The 17,009-nt window shown below is 27.9% G+C and overlaps 1 protein-coding gene across 2 annotated transcripts in view; it reads right to left on the minus strand.

The window, feature by feature from the left end:
• LOC145182122 (uncharacterized) overlaps positions 1-14,258 on the minus strand; it is an 18,829-nt gene extending 4,571 nt beyond the window's left edge. The window contains exons 1-18 of one of the 2 annotated variants that reach the window (XM_090099380.1): positions 14,179-14,258; positions 13,860-13,952; positions 10,172-10,402; positions 9,606-9,740; positions 9,287-9,415; positions 8,465-8,659; positions 7,281-7,514; positions 6,911-7,063; positions 6,550-6,723; positions 4,106-4,276; positions 3,824-4,004; positions 3,503-3,660; positions 3,108-3,389; positions 2,623-2,916; positions 1,133-1,432; positions 838-1,026; positions 610-723; positions 361-530 (exon numbers count right to left, since the gene is read on the minus strand). In XM_090099380.1, the coding sequence (XP_089955506.1) occupies positions 361-530; positions 610-723; positions 838-1,026; positions 1,133-1,432; positions 2,623-2,916; positions 3,108-3,389; positions 3,503-3,660; positions 3,824-4,004; positions 4,106-4,276; positions 6,550-6,723; positions 6,911-7,063; positions 7,281-7,514; positions 8,465-8,659; positions 9,287-9,415; positions 9,606-9,740; positions 10,172-10,402; positions 13,860-13,911 (3,162 nt within the window). In that variant the 5' untranslated portion in view covers positions 13,912-13,952; positions 14,179-14,258. Of the gene's footprint in view, positions 1-360; positions 531-609; positions 724-837; positions 1,027-1,132; positions 1,433-2,622; positions 2,917-3,107; positions 3,390-3,502; positions 3,661-3,823; positions 4,005-4,105; positions 4,277-6,549; positions 6,724-6,910; positions 7,064-7,280; positions 7,515-8,464; positions 8,660-9,286; positions 9,416-9,605; positions 9,741-10,171; positions 10,403-10,922; positions 11,019-13,859; positions 13,953-14,178 lie in introns of those variants that run through there. The other variant, XM_090099381.1, reaches the window with a different exon arrangement.
• Between the last annotated feature and the right edge of the window lie 2,751 nt (positions 14,259-17,009).

Here is a 17,009-nt window from a genome sequence, read left to right on the forward strand (position 1 = left end):
ATTAGTTTTGAAAAAAAAAAAAAAAAAAAAATGTAATTAAAATTAAGCATATCTACATAAATTACTCTTTCAAAAGTAGTAATCAAGTAGAAGTATATTTATAAATAAATAAAGTTATAAATAAATAAAAAACATAATTATTTAAACATACAAATATTTAAAACCAAACATTAAATCAACCTGCCTAATTAATAGAAGCATGATGGTTAACATTTAGTTTTAAGTTAAAATAAATATTTTAGATATTAATAACATTGTCATTAATATTCTGTAAATATTTTATAAATATTCTATAAATATTCTAAACTTGGTTTTACAGAAGAATTAATGGTCATCATCTACTTTTAATGAATACCTTACCAAAAACCAGAGAAGCATGCCACTGGGGATCAACATGCAGGTAAAAATTAGAAGTAATGGCCAAACACTAAAAAGTTTTCCAATCATACCAAATAACTGCTGAGTATAAGTATCTCTGCGAACAATAAATACACTTCCAGGGTGTTTAAAACAAGGCACAAACTTTCCTCCTATAAAATATAAAATTTTATTTTTTTTCTTAGGAAAAAATTTTGATTTTTCACATAAAAAATCAAAAAATGTAATTACCAAACATGTTATCTATGTAATTATCAGCAAGTATAGGAAAACTAACGGACGTAACTTGATCAATGTCACGTGCAACTTCAGCTGCTGAATTCTTTTCTGAACGTTCTTTCTTACCTGAAGTAAAAAAAAGTTATTAATAATCTAAAAACTTAAGTTAAAAAATAGTTTTCAAGTCTTTATGACAGTCATAAATAAAATATTTAAATTATCAAGTAATTTTTTTTGCACCATTGGTCATCCAATCTAGGGAAGTTTCTGTAACTTTGCCATTCACACAGCACAAACCACAAGCTCCTTTGATAATACTCTCAAGTATTGCAGGAAATGCTCCATCAAGATTATTTTCAGAGTCTCGGTAGATGTAAGGTTTCATGATATTAAAATTAGCATAGACTTTTTCTGGGCATCGACAAGTTCCTAAAAATTGAAAAACATACTAAAAACCTCCTTTTCTTTAATAAAAAGTTACACCATGGACACAATTACAAAACATCCTTGTTAACAATAAACATCAACCACTTACTAGCAAATAACGGCTGAGAGAACACCCCTAGACCATTTTGATTTGCAGCAGCTATCTGTATCTTGTACATAGAGCTATACTCTGCATTTAAATTAACAGCATGCACATTGGGTTCTAGATTTATACACTTTTCTTTTTCTATAACATCAGTGTCTCCTGTTTTAACCTTTGTGTAACATAACTTGAATTCCTTAAGCTCTCCATAGATGTTTTTTTCCGGTATGTCACTCCAGTCCAGACTTATCTGAGCACCATTCAAACATTTATCACTTATTATCATGTATGGAGCAAGAGAGGGAGCTTTAAAAAATCAAAATTTAAAAAAATATAAATCTAATTGTTTAAATCCAAAAAAGGTTGCAGTAATATAATGGAGTATTATGTTACTAAATAAGAAAGAGAAAATGTCTTCTAATGATAATGTCACAATAATTCATGTTGTACTTTAGTACTACATGAATTATTGTGATTTTGTACTTAGTTTTTTTGTTTTTCCAAAGTTTTGGTAAAAATTTAAAATAAAATTTAATCTAAATTTATTATAACATTATTTACTAGATTTATTATTTAGGTTTTAAATGTTTATATTAATACATTGTGCTTTCTATTTTATTTTTAACTTTAAATCCATATAATTTTTAAATAGCCATTTTAAGTATTTATTTTCTAAACTAAAAAAGATTTTCAATTGCAGCATCAAAGCAACAAGTTTATCATGATGATTTTTTATTCTGTTCATATTTACTTAAAAATGTTTAACAAGATGCTGTCCTGCAGTTGTTAACATTGGCAGCATTGTAGTATAACTCTTCAAACAACTTTGCATCTACCAGGATGATTTTTTAGCTGCAGTCTAATATTTTCCTTATACAGGAATTAACCTTGATGGTTGTTCCAAAACAGTAAAGTTTTGAGTGTGGTTAAATCAAACAAGGAAACTAGGAAAAAATTTATGGAATTAGTTGGGTGAGTTATCTAGCTTTTACGGAAAAATATTTGTAACAATTTATATAAGAAGTTCCTACAATCTTTTATGCACTTTTTTTTTTCTGCTTTTTATTTAAAGTTGGTAGCCTTTACACACTACATTTATATATTATACAATCCTCTAAGTTTTTACATCAAGATATTGAGACCAAAATAAAAATAGCACAACAAACAAAATTAATAAATGCAATGCTTCTTTAAAACCATAAACTTATATCATATGTGAACCCAGATCCAGATTAGAATAATATTAGGAGATCAAGATTAGGAAAACTGAACTAAAACATAATTATTTTAAAAATCTATAACTTGATTTAAAACTAAATATTAATCACTAAATAAAACTAAATAAAAAATTACAAGGCATCTCTAAGAAATATGGAAAATTAAAATAATCTGTCAAACAAACTTTTTAAAATCAAAGGACTCTACATTAGCCAGCTTTCCTTCACTATGTTATTTTTACTATCAAAAAATATCAAAATACTGCTGACAGTACTTACTTGCAATATCAGTTGTCAACAATGCTCTTGAGCAAGGGCCACGGCCAACATAATTAATAGCACATACATCAATAATGTATGAGTGGTAAGGTTCCAAATTCACTAAGTTGAAGTACCGCATTTCAAATGCCACATAAAAATCAGTAAAACTATCATCATGCAGTCCCTTCAACCTGATATTATAACCAACAGGGTTGCCTCCAAATAAAGCTAAAGGGACACTTGACCAAGAAACAAAGATACTAAATGCACTAGTTACTTGGTTGATAAGAAACTGAGGAGCAATAAGTGGTTCTAAATAAGAAAACTGTGAGTTAGTAAGCATTTATATGAGAGGTATGAATTAATGAATGTAAAAGAGCATTAAAACTGCCATAAAAATAAACCAATGAAACTTTTTGTAATTTGTCTCAAGTTTTATAAATGTTTTTGAAAAACAAGTTTCTCGTCAATCAACCAGTAGCAGTAAAAAAATTAATATGTACTTGTTGCTAATGTTTTTGCTTCTACAATTGGACTTAATAAACCATTTCCATTTTTTGTGTCAATTGCAATGCGTATTGTGTACCAAGTATCTGGCTGCAGGCCAATCAATTCTTTCCATGTGCTAATGGCTGGCTTCACATTATACTTGTTTTCACTTTTAATTTTGTAAAAGATCAAATAGTTAAGAAAACCTCCTTCAAAATACATTGCATCCCATGTGACATTAATTGTAGAGTAAGAAAAACTATAAGCCGCCAAATTTAAAGGGTATTTATTAGGTACTAAAATAATCAATTCAACTAAATTTAAATTGTTTAATAGCATAGTAAAGCGCCAAAAAAAACATATAATACTGCAGTATTGAAACCTTTTGTCAAATAAATTTTTCATTTACCATGATTAGCTGATGCATTATATTTAGGTGAGACACTGATCTTGGAAATAGATTTCATTGAATTGACGGCATCTTGAAGTATTAGAAGCTGGAATTCATCAATTGCATTGTATTTAACCTCAATACTCATATCCAGAGTGTTGTTTTCAGATCCTTTTCTGAAATCAAAGTAACATCAGCTTTGACTTCATTATTATTCATATTAATCATTACTATTAATCTTATTGCTATTATTGCTTACTATTAGTACTATTATTCATCATTCTTATTTTAAATCATTCAGAGAATCTGCATTTTTCAAATCTAAACTTTCCAGTTTACCTAATATTAGGAAAAAGAACAACGCTAAGTATTGAATCTTTGTAGGGTGTAGAAGAGTAGAGCTCCTGTAAACTTTGAAACAATAGCGTTTGCAAATCAGTAAATTTCTTTGAAGTTGGATCTTTTAAATCTTCACTATAGGGTTGATTTTGAAGGGTCAGGTTTACCAATACAATTACATCTAAAAATAATAAAAATAACATATAAAACAATAAAAAAAAATATTACAAGTAAGTAAAAAAAAAATTAACAGTACTTATATAGCAGAGACAAAACACAAACCACTGCATGCATAAACATTGCATTCAATCTGCTCCGTTGGATTTCCTTCACATTCTTTACCTCCATAATCGGGTCTTGGTTCTACACAAAAGCGATAACGAACTCGGTAACCTGTATTGCATGGTTTGTTACAATCATCAAATGCAGTCCATTCTGTCCAGCCGCCATCAACTAGAAAAAGATGAAACTTAAACTTAATTCAACAGATAAAAAAAAGTCATCTGATTTTTAAAGTACAAAATAAGTTATCATAAATCTGTTTGCAGGTTAGACTGCAATAGATGTTGGCAATACAGTCAGAAGACATTGTAAAGAAAATTCATCCACAAAAACAAATTTACCAAAAATGTTGGACAAATTCCATTTTAAAGAGTTTGTTTGGAAAGAAGTGAGGTGTTTTATAAGACTTTAAGTTCAGCTAGAACTATTCCTTTGTTTATAGCTACCATTTTTACTTCTATAAAATTTGCTTAATTAAATACTTTATAAAACCGGAAGCCTTATCAGTTTTCAAAAAGAAATATGAATAATATAATATCTTATGATATATATATAAACACAGTAGCATGCAAAAGTTTATAAAAGGCTATTTTTTTTTAGTTTTTTCATCATAACTTTTTGTCTTTTCATTGAAAATGTTTTATTAACAACATAAGAAATAATCTTTTATTAACAACATAATTGTGCAAAAGTTTATAAGCAAATGAAAAAATTCAAAAAAGAGATGTTATTTCTAATTCTTCCACATTTTTTCATCACAGTACATCAGTACTTTGTTGGATAGCTTCTAGATTTTAATATTGCTTGACAACACAAGGCATAGAGTCAACTAAGTTGATAAGAAGATCTATTGGGATATTTGCCCAACAATCCAAAGCATCTTGAATAAATCATTTTTATTGGTCAGTTTTTTAGCCTTCAATTTTGTTTTTTCCATGTGGCAGCATAACATTTTGATTATATGTAAATACACATTCTGATCCATCATGCCTTTGATGTGATGAAGCGAACCAATAGAATCACAAGTGAAAGATCCCCAAACCATTACATTGCCACCACCATGTTCAACTGCTGGCAATAGATACTTAGGAGTAAATCTTTCACCTTTTGGACGTCTCACGCTTTTGATATCATTACTACTAAACATGCAAAACTTTGTTTTGTCACTGAACAAGACTTTTGATCATTCTTTTAAAGTCCAATGCAAAAAAACCTTTTGCAAATTTCATTTGTTCTAGGTGATTATTTTATAATATTCATGGTTTCTTGGCAGGATGACAACTAAACAAAATAAGCTGATGCAGGCGATGTTTTGTAGTAACTTTGTTGTACTCAAAACCATAATTCTTGCTCAAAATACCATTTAATTAAACAGCACATTCACGGGGACTTAGTTTTAGTTGTCTTACTGAAATTCTGTCTTGATGTTCTGTAGCTATCTTTGGCCTGCCTGAACAATGCTTGTTTTCAAGTCTTACGGTCTCTATATCTCTTAACAAGTGCGCTAATTGTTGATTTAGCCACATCATAAAGCTCAGCAATTTGCCTATAAGGAATGTTCTCTACAGCATGTATCCTTAGACTTTCCCTTATTTTTTTAATTCAATTTAAGTTAAATATCTCCAATAAAATAATTTTAATATTATAATGCTTTTCTTAATGAAATTTTTGTGCGTGCGTGTGTGTGTGTGTGTGTATATATATATATATATATATATATATATATATATATATATATATATATATATATATATATATATATATATATATATATATATATATATATATATATATATATATATATATATATGGTTATAAAATAGATAATATACTTATATTATCTATATCATTTTATTAGAATAAATTTTGGATATTTATTTTATCAAAATAATATAGATAAAATTACTATATTATCTATATTATTTTATTAAAATAAATTTTTTTATTTTCTACTTTTTAAGTTTAGTTTCAATGACAGCAAAAACAAGTTTAAAAAACTGCAGTTCTTTAACTTTTCTTTTGTAATTCCTCCTTTTTTAGCATTCCATTTTCATCCATTTTAGCATTGGTATAATTTATTTTGAACACCTTTTTTTTTATATTTGTAAGTAACTATTAAAAGTCTGGGTTTAATGATTTAAGCGGATAAATAATTCATATATTAAAAAGTAAGATAATTATTTAAGCTGTTGAACCAAACAAATAGTTTTTTTTTTTTTTACATGAAATTAACATCTTGGTCATCTCCTAATTAATTGGAATTGCATGCTGATTTTATGGTAACATTTGCATCCTAATTATTATAAATATCATAATTATTACATTTTTTTTTTTTTTTTAAATTTTACAACATGACAACTGAACTGAACCCAAAAAGTAAATAAAACATTTAAAAGTTTTACATTTTAAGTTTCTCTGAGATTTTATTGCCACATAAAACTTACTTGGGCACATTTGCACATTGCAGAATATGAAGTCTTCAGCTGAACCATAACATGGCAAACCACCATATAAAGGTTCAGGGTTAGTACAAGTTCTAGATCTAGTGAAGACACCCATTCCACAAACCTTTGTGCAATTTGTTGTCCAGCTCCCCCACTCAGTGTATCCTCCATTAACTAATATTATGGATTTCAAAAAAAAATTAATAAAAATAATTAGAGAATATAGAAACAAGAATACAGAAAACATAAAAAAAATTATATCAATCCAAATGTAATGACAATTATATTTCTAAAATATGTTAATCTATATAAAAACACTTCATTTATCCAAACAAAAGAAAATGGCATGTAAAGAGCATACTTGGGCAAGGAAAAGTATTGCATAATTCTGTTTGGTAGCTTTGACCTGAGCACTGATCTTTAGACAGACAATATCGAGTTCTATTTTTTACCCCACTTTCACAAGATTTAGAGCAGTTGGACCAGCTAGTCCATGCTCCAAATCCGATATCATCTGAATAAAATATTAAAACTACTTAATTACTACTTATCTGTTAGATTTTTCAAAAACTACTTTCACATGATGTTAACCAATAAAAAACATTTTAAATTATCAGTGTTTATCTTATTATTAAAAAGTAGTTCTCTTGTATTAAGAAAAACTTATCTCTAAAAAAGAATAATACTTTTTTCCAATCTTCTTATTGTTAAATTGAACTAATTAAACTTACAAGATTCATCACATTCACAAATTCGTTTTTCTCCAGCAGGGGCTACAGCAGAACAGTTTATAAAAGATGGCATGTTTATGTAACCAATGCATGATTTACTCTCAGCTATGTAGCTGGGATGCCATTCTTTACTCCATAGTTTTTCTTTTAAATTGCTATTAGAACAAGTGATATTAAGAGCTTGGAACAGTTGAAACCAGTTTTGACTTTCCATCACTGGATTGCATAGGAAGCCTGTTATTATTAACCAATCAAAAATCCTCATTAAAGAAATAAAAGCATACCACAAAAATAGTTTTAGTTTAAGTTTATTGGTATTGTGGAATCAAATCTAAACTTGGTCTTATCAATTATACTAATAATTTATTTATCAAAAACCTAATTATAAATTAAAGAAAAAAATATCTTCACCTTTAATTTCCCATGCTTGCATATATATATATATATATATATATATATATATATATATATATATATATATATATATATATATATATATATATATATATATGCGCATATACTTGCATATATGCAAAAGAAAAAAAATCAATTTGACTAAACTGGCCATCATGAACAGTTTTATACAAGCTGCTGTAGAAAATAATCAAACTCAAACCAACTGCTATTCATAACTATTTTATTAGCAATGATTAATAGTTGAAAATGAATATATTTAGAAAGTTAAGAAATATTGAAATGGGTCAAAAAACAATAAAAGAAGTATCAAAGTGGCAGATAAGTGGTAATAATCATTTGAAGTTAATATTTGATTCATTAAGATTTGATGATTGCTCCAGGATCAGCAACAGAGTATAGCAAGATTATTAACCCTAAGAATTATATCAGATACACTCTGTAAACATTTAAAATAGCAGGTGGCATTCAACATCGTCCAGGATCCAGAAGGTCAAAAATAAAAGTATGGAGTGAGATTAGTTCTATTTTTCTTCAAGTAAAACCCAACCAAAGATTAGATTATTGTAAACTTATGAAATCTTTAGAAAACCAATGGTGATCACCAGATAAAAACTCACAAGGTTAAGGTGTTGTAAGAATAGAGTTGCTAACTACGTTGCTATGGAAAGTGGAAACAAGTAATTTTCAGTTATGAAAGTAACATTGAAGTAATAAACAGGAAAAGGATTTTTCAGGAAATTTCTTGCTTAAAGATTTTTAAAAATCACCTATATTTGTGCAATATTTATCACATGATTCTCCATTCTTTGATAGTTGTGTTCCTATACAATCAGGATGACATGCTGCAGTTTCATTAAGATGACAGTTTTCTGAGCAATTTTCAGTTATCATTCGTGTTCTTGTTTTTACTCCAAATCCACACAAAACACTACACTCACTCCATTCGCTCCATGGTACAGCAGCTACAATTAAAAAAATTTTTTTTTACTTAAGAACAATACAAGTTCAAACATTGTGGAGCAAATCTGTAGCCTGGAGCTGTCAAGGACATTTAAATGCAGAACTATAGAAAAGCAGGTATTAAAAATCCTTGCTGCTCCAAGTTTCAAAAGAAATTTGTGAATTCTTAAAAAACTGATAGAAATGGTTTTTTTTTTTGGATTGCTTTGAATTTTACTTTAGTATTGATTTTAATCAGTAACACTTTGCTTACATTTATTTCAGTTATTTCTTTTAACCTTAGTTTAGTTCTTTCTAGTTTTACAATTAGTGTAATATTATAGCTTAAAATATATTATAATTTTGCAATTAACACATTATTGTTGTTAAGTGGAAGCCTTATGAGAAATCTTGTTTGTGAGATGTTTTTTTGGGAAGTTTTTTGTAATCTATCATTTGTTTTTTTGTAGACAATATAAACAACATGGTATGTTATTGTTTGGTTATTGCAGTATGTTGTACGTTGTTGTGTTAATTGCTTTGCTAAAATGGGTTATACATTATTTTTTTGCTTTTTTATTTTTTTGATTTATGAATGTAAAGTGGAACTAACTATGAAGCTAAAGTGTAATTAACTATTAAACTCCTACTTGTGGTAGTTGAAGCTGATGTTGTTGGAGTTGCTGTGGTAGTGGTTATTATTTCCTTAGTAGTAGTTTTGCTCAGCGTTGTAGTTGGTGCATTTGTTGTAGTTTTTAAAGGGTCAACATTGCACTTTTCTAAAAATATTCCTTAAATTCTTTACAAATAAAAAAAAAAATCATCATGTTTTTATTTATGGTATTAGAATATGTGATTTTAGATTTTGAATGTAAAAAATATATTCTGAATATGCAATAAAGAGTAATTTTATAAAATATTGTGAAGATTTGACCAAAATATTAAAAGAAAATTGTTTCATTTACTCACCAAATGCCATTGGTGAAAATGCATCTTTACACCTTTTAAATACCACTTCAGAATTGGAATTGTAAGACAAACAATAATCTTGTGAATATACTTTCATCTTAAGCCCTTCAGTCATATAGAATGATCCAGAACAAGCTGAAAACAAAAATAAGTTCCCCTAGTGAAAGATAGTGATGATGATGATGATAATGATGATGATGATGATGATGATGATGATGATGATGATGATGATGATGATGATGATGATGATCATCATCATCATCATCATCATCATCATCATCATCATCATCATCATCATCATCATCATCATCATCATCATCATCATCATCATTATCACCATCATCATCATCATCATCATCATCATCATCATCATCATCATCATCATCATCATCATCATCATCATCATCATCATCATCATCATCATCATCATCATCATCATCATCATCATCATCATCATCATCATCATCATCATCATCATCATCATCATCATCATCATCATCATCATGAGCACTATCCTTACTACTAATTTCATATACCTTAAGTTAAAAATATAGATTTAATCTTACTTCCTCCTAACTTGGCTTGTATTCCATCCCAAGAACTAATAGTATTAGGAATATCAATACAAAGCTTTGAGGATATTTCCATGTAAATTCCTGTTCCAATTGACACAAAAGAGGCTTTTTTACAACAATCTCCTAATTCAGAAAAAGGGTATACATACAAGAGGTTGCTTTGGATCCCTTGAGATGGAAGAATGCACTGAGCAATACCATTGTTCAAGAAAAACAGCGTGTCTGAAATAAAATTTATGTTTAATAAATATCCGTTAGAAAAATTTAATCTTGTAGGTAATATACACAAGTAAAAACATTAGGTATAGACTGTTTTGATGAATTCTTTAACTTTTAATTAGCTCCACATTTTTATAGATAAATAAATTGGTGCTGATTTCGAATCATCTAATTACTGTTTTTGTAATTACAAAAAATAGGTTAGTAACAGAACTTGCTTTGACAAAATCTAAAACTTCTAGCAAAGTAATATCCAAAATTGTTAAACCTTCTGTGAAAGGAGTTTTTATTCCTTCACCATCGCAATTGGCTATATATAGATATACTGGCTATAAATATATTCTCAAGAATTCTGATGAGAATAGACTGAAGCTTCATGGAGAATTGCATAGAGAATTAATTTATGTGTACATTTTGATGGAAAAAGAAATTAGAAATCAAATGAGCAAACAATTAAGGGAACTAATATTTGAACAAATGTCAACTGCGGACATGAAAGTTGTTAAAGAGCTAAAATAATTACTTGTAGACAGAGGACATCCAGAGACCCAATATCAGCCTGTAGGTGTAAAATCATTTGAATGTAAACCATTTTTTCTTCCCTTTAATTAAAACAAATTCTTTAAAAGTAAAAATTCTTTTCTAATCAACAAAATTTGAATCTCAACTAAATTTCATGCTGTATCACTTGAAATTTTTTGTACAGCTTTTTTTTAATGATTTGTAGACATGATGCAACTTCAGCTATTTTCTGGCAGTATATTTGATTAGCATAGTTGATATCCTATATTTGATTAGCATAGTTGATATCCTAGTGTTTTTCCTAGGAACATAAAAGTGGATAATATGGCAATATTGACACCTGAGTTTAACAATTTCTTTTTCTTCCTTGTGATAGTAGAGGAAATTTACCAGCACAATATATATATATATATATATATATATATATATATATATATATATATATATATATATATTAACTTTTGCTGTCATATAAGAATTATAGGAGAAAGTTACTGAGTGTTAGTATTATTGTGTGGTCTTTTATCATTAGTATATATACTACAAGTTTCTACTAAATTTCGATGCTTGACAGAACTCAAGGTTTTTTTTTAATTTTTTTTCCCCTTTTTTCTCTAAGAAATCCACAGAAACTTTTACCATAATTTTTGAAATAGTTTCAAATAATAGTTTTAAATAATAGTTTTCAAGTTTTAGATGATTACAAATATAATCGAAATTAAAATTCCCTTAATTAGTTTTGATAAGGAATGAAAAATGTAGTATTTTTAACTTTTTTGTTGTTGTTTTAATGAAAAAATTTGGAACTTTCTTTAAAAAGTGGAAACTTTGAATTCAATTTTGGCAGATGCTTTTATTCTGATCAAAATATGATATCTTTGAAATAAGCATAAAAAACTTCAATACAAGAGTTTTAAAACAAAAAGCAAAACCAATAAATAAATTTTTGAAGCAATAAACAAACCTTTGTGTATGTGTCAGTGTTTCAACATTTAAGGCCTAATGAGTACTACATAAGGAGATTGTGTTAATAATAAATTATCAAAGTTTGTTTTGCATTGTCTGTGATCTGCAAGGATTAAATAGTCTAGTACTGTATTGAGAAAATGATGAAAGAAAGTGCTTCAGGAGAACTAAATAAAAGACACTTTCTTTACATATTGTTAAGTCCATTAGAGTGGGAAAAGATAAAAGTACTTCCAAGATAAAAAAAAAAAAACTACAATTTTTTCCTTAAGCAACTTGATTAAAATATGTAAATACATATGCTGACATAAAAGTTTGAGATTTACTAAATTTTTGTAACTACACAGTGAAAATATGAAAATTGTTAGTTAAATGATAGCTAACTAATTCCTTAGTATTATAATTCTGTGTATTTTTTTAATAAATAAATTTAAATGAAATTAGAAGTCATTAAAAAAAGTAATAACAATGGCTACAAGGAAAAATTAGAACATACTAGATAGGTACAGGTTTTGAACTAAATTTATTTACAATTTTTTAAAACATCTGGAAAAAGTTGCAGATTTCAGTTTCATCAAAAAGTATTTGTAAAAAAAATATTGTAAACTCTAATTTTACAATCCTCTTATTAAATCAAATATAGTTAGACTGTCAATTTCATTGTTAGATTGTCACATTGTCTAATTCATCAATTTAAAGCAGCAACACAGATTTACAGAATTTAGATCAGGAGAAGATTATCATTATCCAGAAGAACTAATGATAGCTGAATAATTGTTCATGACACATTTCCTGACTACACAAGTTTTGTGAAATCTTTTTATAATATGCAATCTTGCATTTGGTTAGACGAATTCATAATTCATGTGAAATGATGCATTTGGCACTAACAGCGTAATGAGTTGCTGTGCAATACGCTGCTGCTTTAATTTTGTGTTGACTTTTGCTGATATTATTCGCATACTTTGTTAACTATTACTGTTAATCAGCTAAAAATAAAAAGGAAATTTTTTCTCATCTTGGTGGAAAAATAATTAAAGGCAAAAATCATTTACACAATGATTTCTTGAATTCACTTTTAAGAAAACGGTTTATATGCAGCAGGTAGTAATCATAATTGTGATGAATTGCACTTTTAACAATGTTTAAAGTACTGTGAGCCTTTTTCAACTACACTAATCTTATTTTACAGCTACACTAATCTTATTTTTTAGCTACACTTGTCTTATTTTAACTCGAACAAAATTATGTCTAGATATAAACCTAATAAATCATTTAAATTTATGTTTTTGATATTTTGAATACAGCATGGAAAGCGTGTTACATCAATTATTTTATAAACTAAAATGTGTATCTAGGGTCATATCTCAGCGGGTATTCAGAACCGAACCATTTTCGTCTAACTATTTTCGCATGATAAAGACGGAAAAAATCCAAAAAAAAAAAAAAAAAATTAATTTATGGTATATAAGTTTGGTATATGAGAGCTGTAATTTGTAGCTATTCATTTCTTCTTTTTTCTATTTATTTCTTCTCTCTAATAGTAGTAATAGAGAAATTATGGATTTTTCAACCACCTTCATCAACCAAACCCTTAACGTTGTTGCAATAGAAAAAAACGAAAATCTAATAATTAGTTGACAATTAATGGAGGCAAGAAAACCTAGTTTATCTTTTTAAAATCTTTGTTATTAAGACTCTTCAATTGTTCTTGATGACGCCTAAATACAATAACATGGTCAATAAACCAATCAAAAAGTACTGGATGCTGTTGCTAAACATCTTTAAAAAAAAAAAAAAGGAAGGGTTTTTAGCTGATGACGCAGCCAGTTTTGACAAAAATAATGGAACTACTCGAAACTTTTAAAGATCGACAAATCAATTTGATTGGTTGAAATTAAGCCCAATTGAAATGCTACAAAAAACAGATTGTTACCTCACGATAACTCACGAAACTTTATGCTTATTTTACCTGTTTGTACGTACTGATGAAAATAATATAGCAGGATCAATTGCTTCCGCATTTCCTGACGACCTGACAACGTCCTTCTTTTGCACAAACTTTCTACAAAGCAAGATTTACATAATTATGTTTGAGCGAGTTTGTTTTTTTCGTAACTAATTTTTTTTTAAAGTTGTGTTTGGATATGCTTGACCATTTAATAAAGCAGATTAATAGAAGAGGATAAACCAAGCGGATTTTCAGAAGAAATCAATCTTCCTGCATTTTTAAACTTTAAAACCGTTTTTATGTTGCTTGGCATAAAATTTAACAAAAAATATCAACATACATTTTTCTTCTCGCAGATCATTCGATAACGTTCCTTCTCTGCATCTTTTGGATGTTCATAGCTGCTATCAATAAAAACTATGCAAGTTTAATTCGCTCTTTGTTTGCTCAGTAACCGTAAATAATTTAGTATATTAAATGGGTTATCTCTTTTATAAAAATCTTTTATTTATAAATGGGAAGATCGATGTATTTTTTTGATTTTCGTAAATTTACATTGACACTTTTATATGAACATTGTTAAAGATTGTTCTTCTTAATGATATCCTTATCAATCAGTCTAAAGCTATGGATCAATATCATGATAAAAAATGAGAAACAGTTGAAGTTTTTTTCGCCGAAGCGATTTTGTTTCTGACGAAACTGGTGTTTTTCATTTGTTCAAATTTTTAAAAATATATGTGATTTGAAATGAAGTAAGCGCAGAGTTTGAAGGAAAACCAATAAAGACATTACAACGTTTGTATTGGTTTAAAGGAGGAAAAAAACGTTTTTGCTAGTTTAAACAACAAAGATTTTCGGTCTTCATAACATCTTAGCTGACTCCCAGTGATGTGTAGAAAAGAAACTTTAAGATAAAAAAGTGTTCTAGGAATTTCAGTAAAATGTGGAATGAAGAATTTTTTAAACTTTTATGTAAAGGCTATAACTTTTAAATTTTAAAAATAGCTGTTTTTAGAGCCACATTTCTATTAAAAAAAAGAAATTTCAAAAATTCAACAAAAACTCTTGATTTTGATATCGTCGGTTGACAAGTACAACTCATTAATTACAGTTTTATGGGAAACTGACTTTTATACACTATGATGCCCAAATATTAACAACATATTGCAAGAAAAAGTCACTAAGTGCGTAAATCAATCCGAAATAGTAGTATTTTATCTAGAGATATCACATTGATGTCTCGATAAATGGATTTTTTAATAAAGTAAACTAACTAAAACTTGATTATCTCAAATTAGCTGCAGTGAGTTTTACTTGTCAATAGACTATATATATATATATATATATATATATATATATATATATATATATATATATATATATATATATATATATATATATATATATATATATATATATATATATATATATATATATGGAATGGAATGTTTTGCAGCATACTTTTAGCATCATTATTTGTCAATCCTGGGCAAAATTTGTATTTTGATATATTACTTTGATCAGCTTCTCTTTGCCTTCAATAAACGAAAAGCTGTACAAAAAACATGAAACCCTTCCGTTAAATAAAGTATTTAGCATGCACTTCTTTATCTTTATATATATATATATATATATATATATATATATATATATATATATATATATATATATATATATATATATATATAATCTTCATTTATTTATTCCTCACTTAGTTTTTGCTTCAACAAAAAGCTTTCTGTTATAGGAAGGAAATTACTTTCTTTTTCGAAATGATGTCATACTTCAAAACGAGGCAGACATACTTCCAAGATAAACGAAAAAGTAAAAATTTTGTAGTTGAAAAAATTTTTTTTTCAATGCAGATTTCAAACAGAATTATTATTGCATCATCATCGATAAGAATTCTGGACCACTTACTTATGCACTACCTTCAAAGGAACAATTTTATTTTGCAAAAAAATTTCTTGTTTCCACCAACTTTTCGGTAGGTAGAAAAACCAAAACTTAAACTTGCTGTTGAAAATAAAGAAAACTCGTCACATCATTGAAAAATTTATTTATTATCAAGAGAGCTATTATTTTAAAACTAGTGCTACACAATGGTCCTCATGAAGAAAAAGACTTTTATAGACAGATTGTAATAAAACATCAAGAAAACTTTGAAACAAAGGAAAGTGGCATTTTTACTGCAAGAAAACTTTGAATAAAAAAAGTGGCTTTTTTTTCCTTAGCAATAAATTTATGCGTGTCTCACCACTGCCCTCGGCTTTTTCCATTTACATTTTATTGAAAAAGCCATATCCGGTGTATAATTATATATTCTAATGAAACATTCAAAATGTTATTTCATAGCTCTACTTTTATCCGATCCAATTATATGATGCGTACAGCATTGTTTTTTATGAATTAAGAGTGAGACGTACATAACAGCTGATGAAATGAAGGTCTTAGTTGTTTGTTTTTTTTCGATTAAATTTCTTCGTAAAAATCTCACAAAGCAAACTTCTGATTTTATTTGCAGCTTCTTGAGCCTCTTCAGAAAACATAATTGAACTCATTCAAGGACTTTGTGGCCTAGAACCAACATTTTATGAAGTGTCTGGGACTATAGGATACCATGGAAACAAATCTACATTGAGCAATTCATTTTCCCAACAGAGCGACTGTCATATGAGATTGTGGTAAGGTTAACAAGAAGCCTTTTCATAAGATCTGGATCATCTTCCATTAATTTTGCTGAGACAAGTTTTCGAAAAACACCTGCTCCATCTACTCTTAGTTGGTCAATGGCTTAAACTCAACCTTTTCTTAAACTCAGGTTAATGTTCGGTGTAACAACCACATAATTTTTGTTCCTGATAGATGTGGAGTATGCATTCTATAAAAATCATTCAGACATGCAAAGTTGATACACAATACCTGGTTTCCTCCAGAGCTTGTTTTTGAACTATTAAAAAGAACTGGTTTGTTTCCGTTGCAGATTTACCACACTTTGAGCATTGATAAAAGTTAAAAACTGCGGAAACCAAGGTTTAAAATTTTCCATCTGACAAATTGAAAGGTTAACAAATTATTGTACTTCAATTTTTTTGATTATACCACCCGCCAAAGGAACATAAATTCCGGATTAAAGAATATTTTGAATAGAAGAAATATTGGACTCAA

The sequence above is a fragment of the Hydra viridissima genome, unplaced genomic scaffold, assembly GCF_058129835.1.
Source record: "Hydra viridissima isolate aposymbiotic clone 2 unplaced genomic scaffold, HvirCarnegie_v1 scaffold_10, whole genome shotgun sequence".
Classification (NCBI taxonomy): domain Eukaryota; kingdom Metazoa; phylum Cnidaria; class Hydrozoa; order Anthoathecata; family Hydridae; genus Hydra; species Hydra viridissima.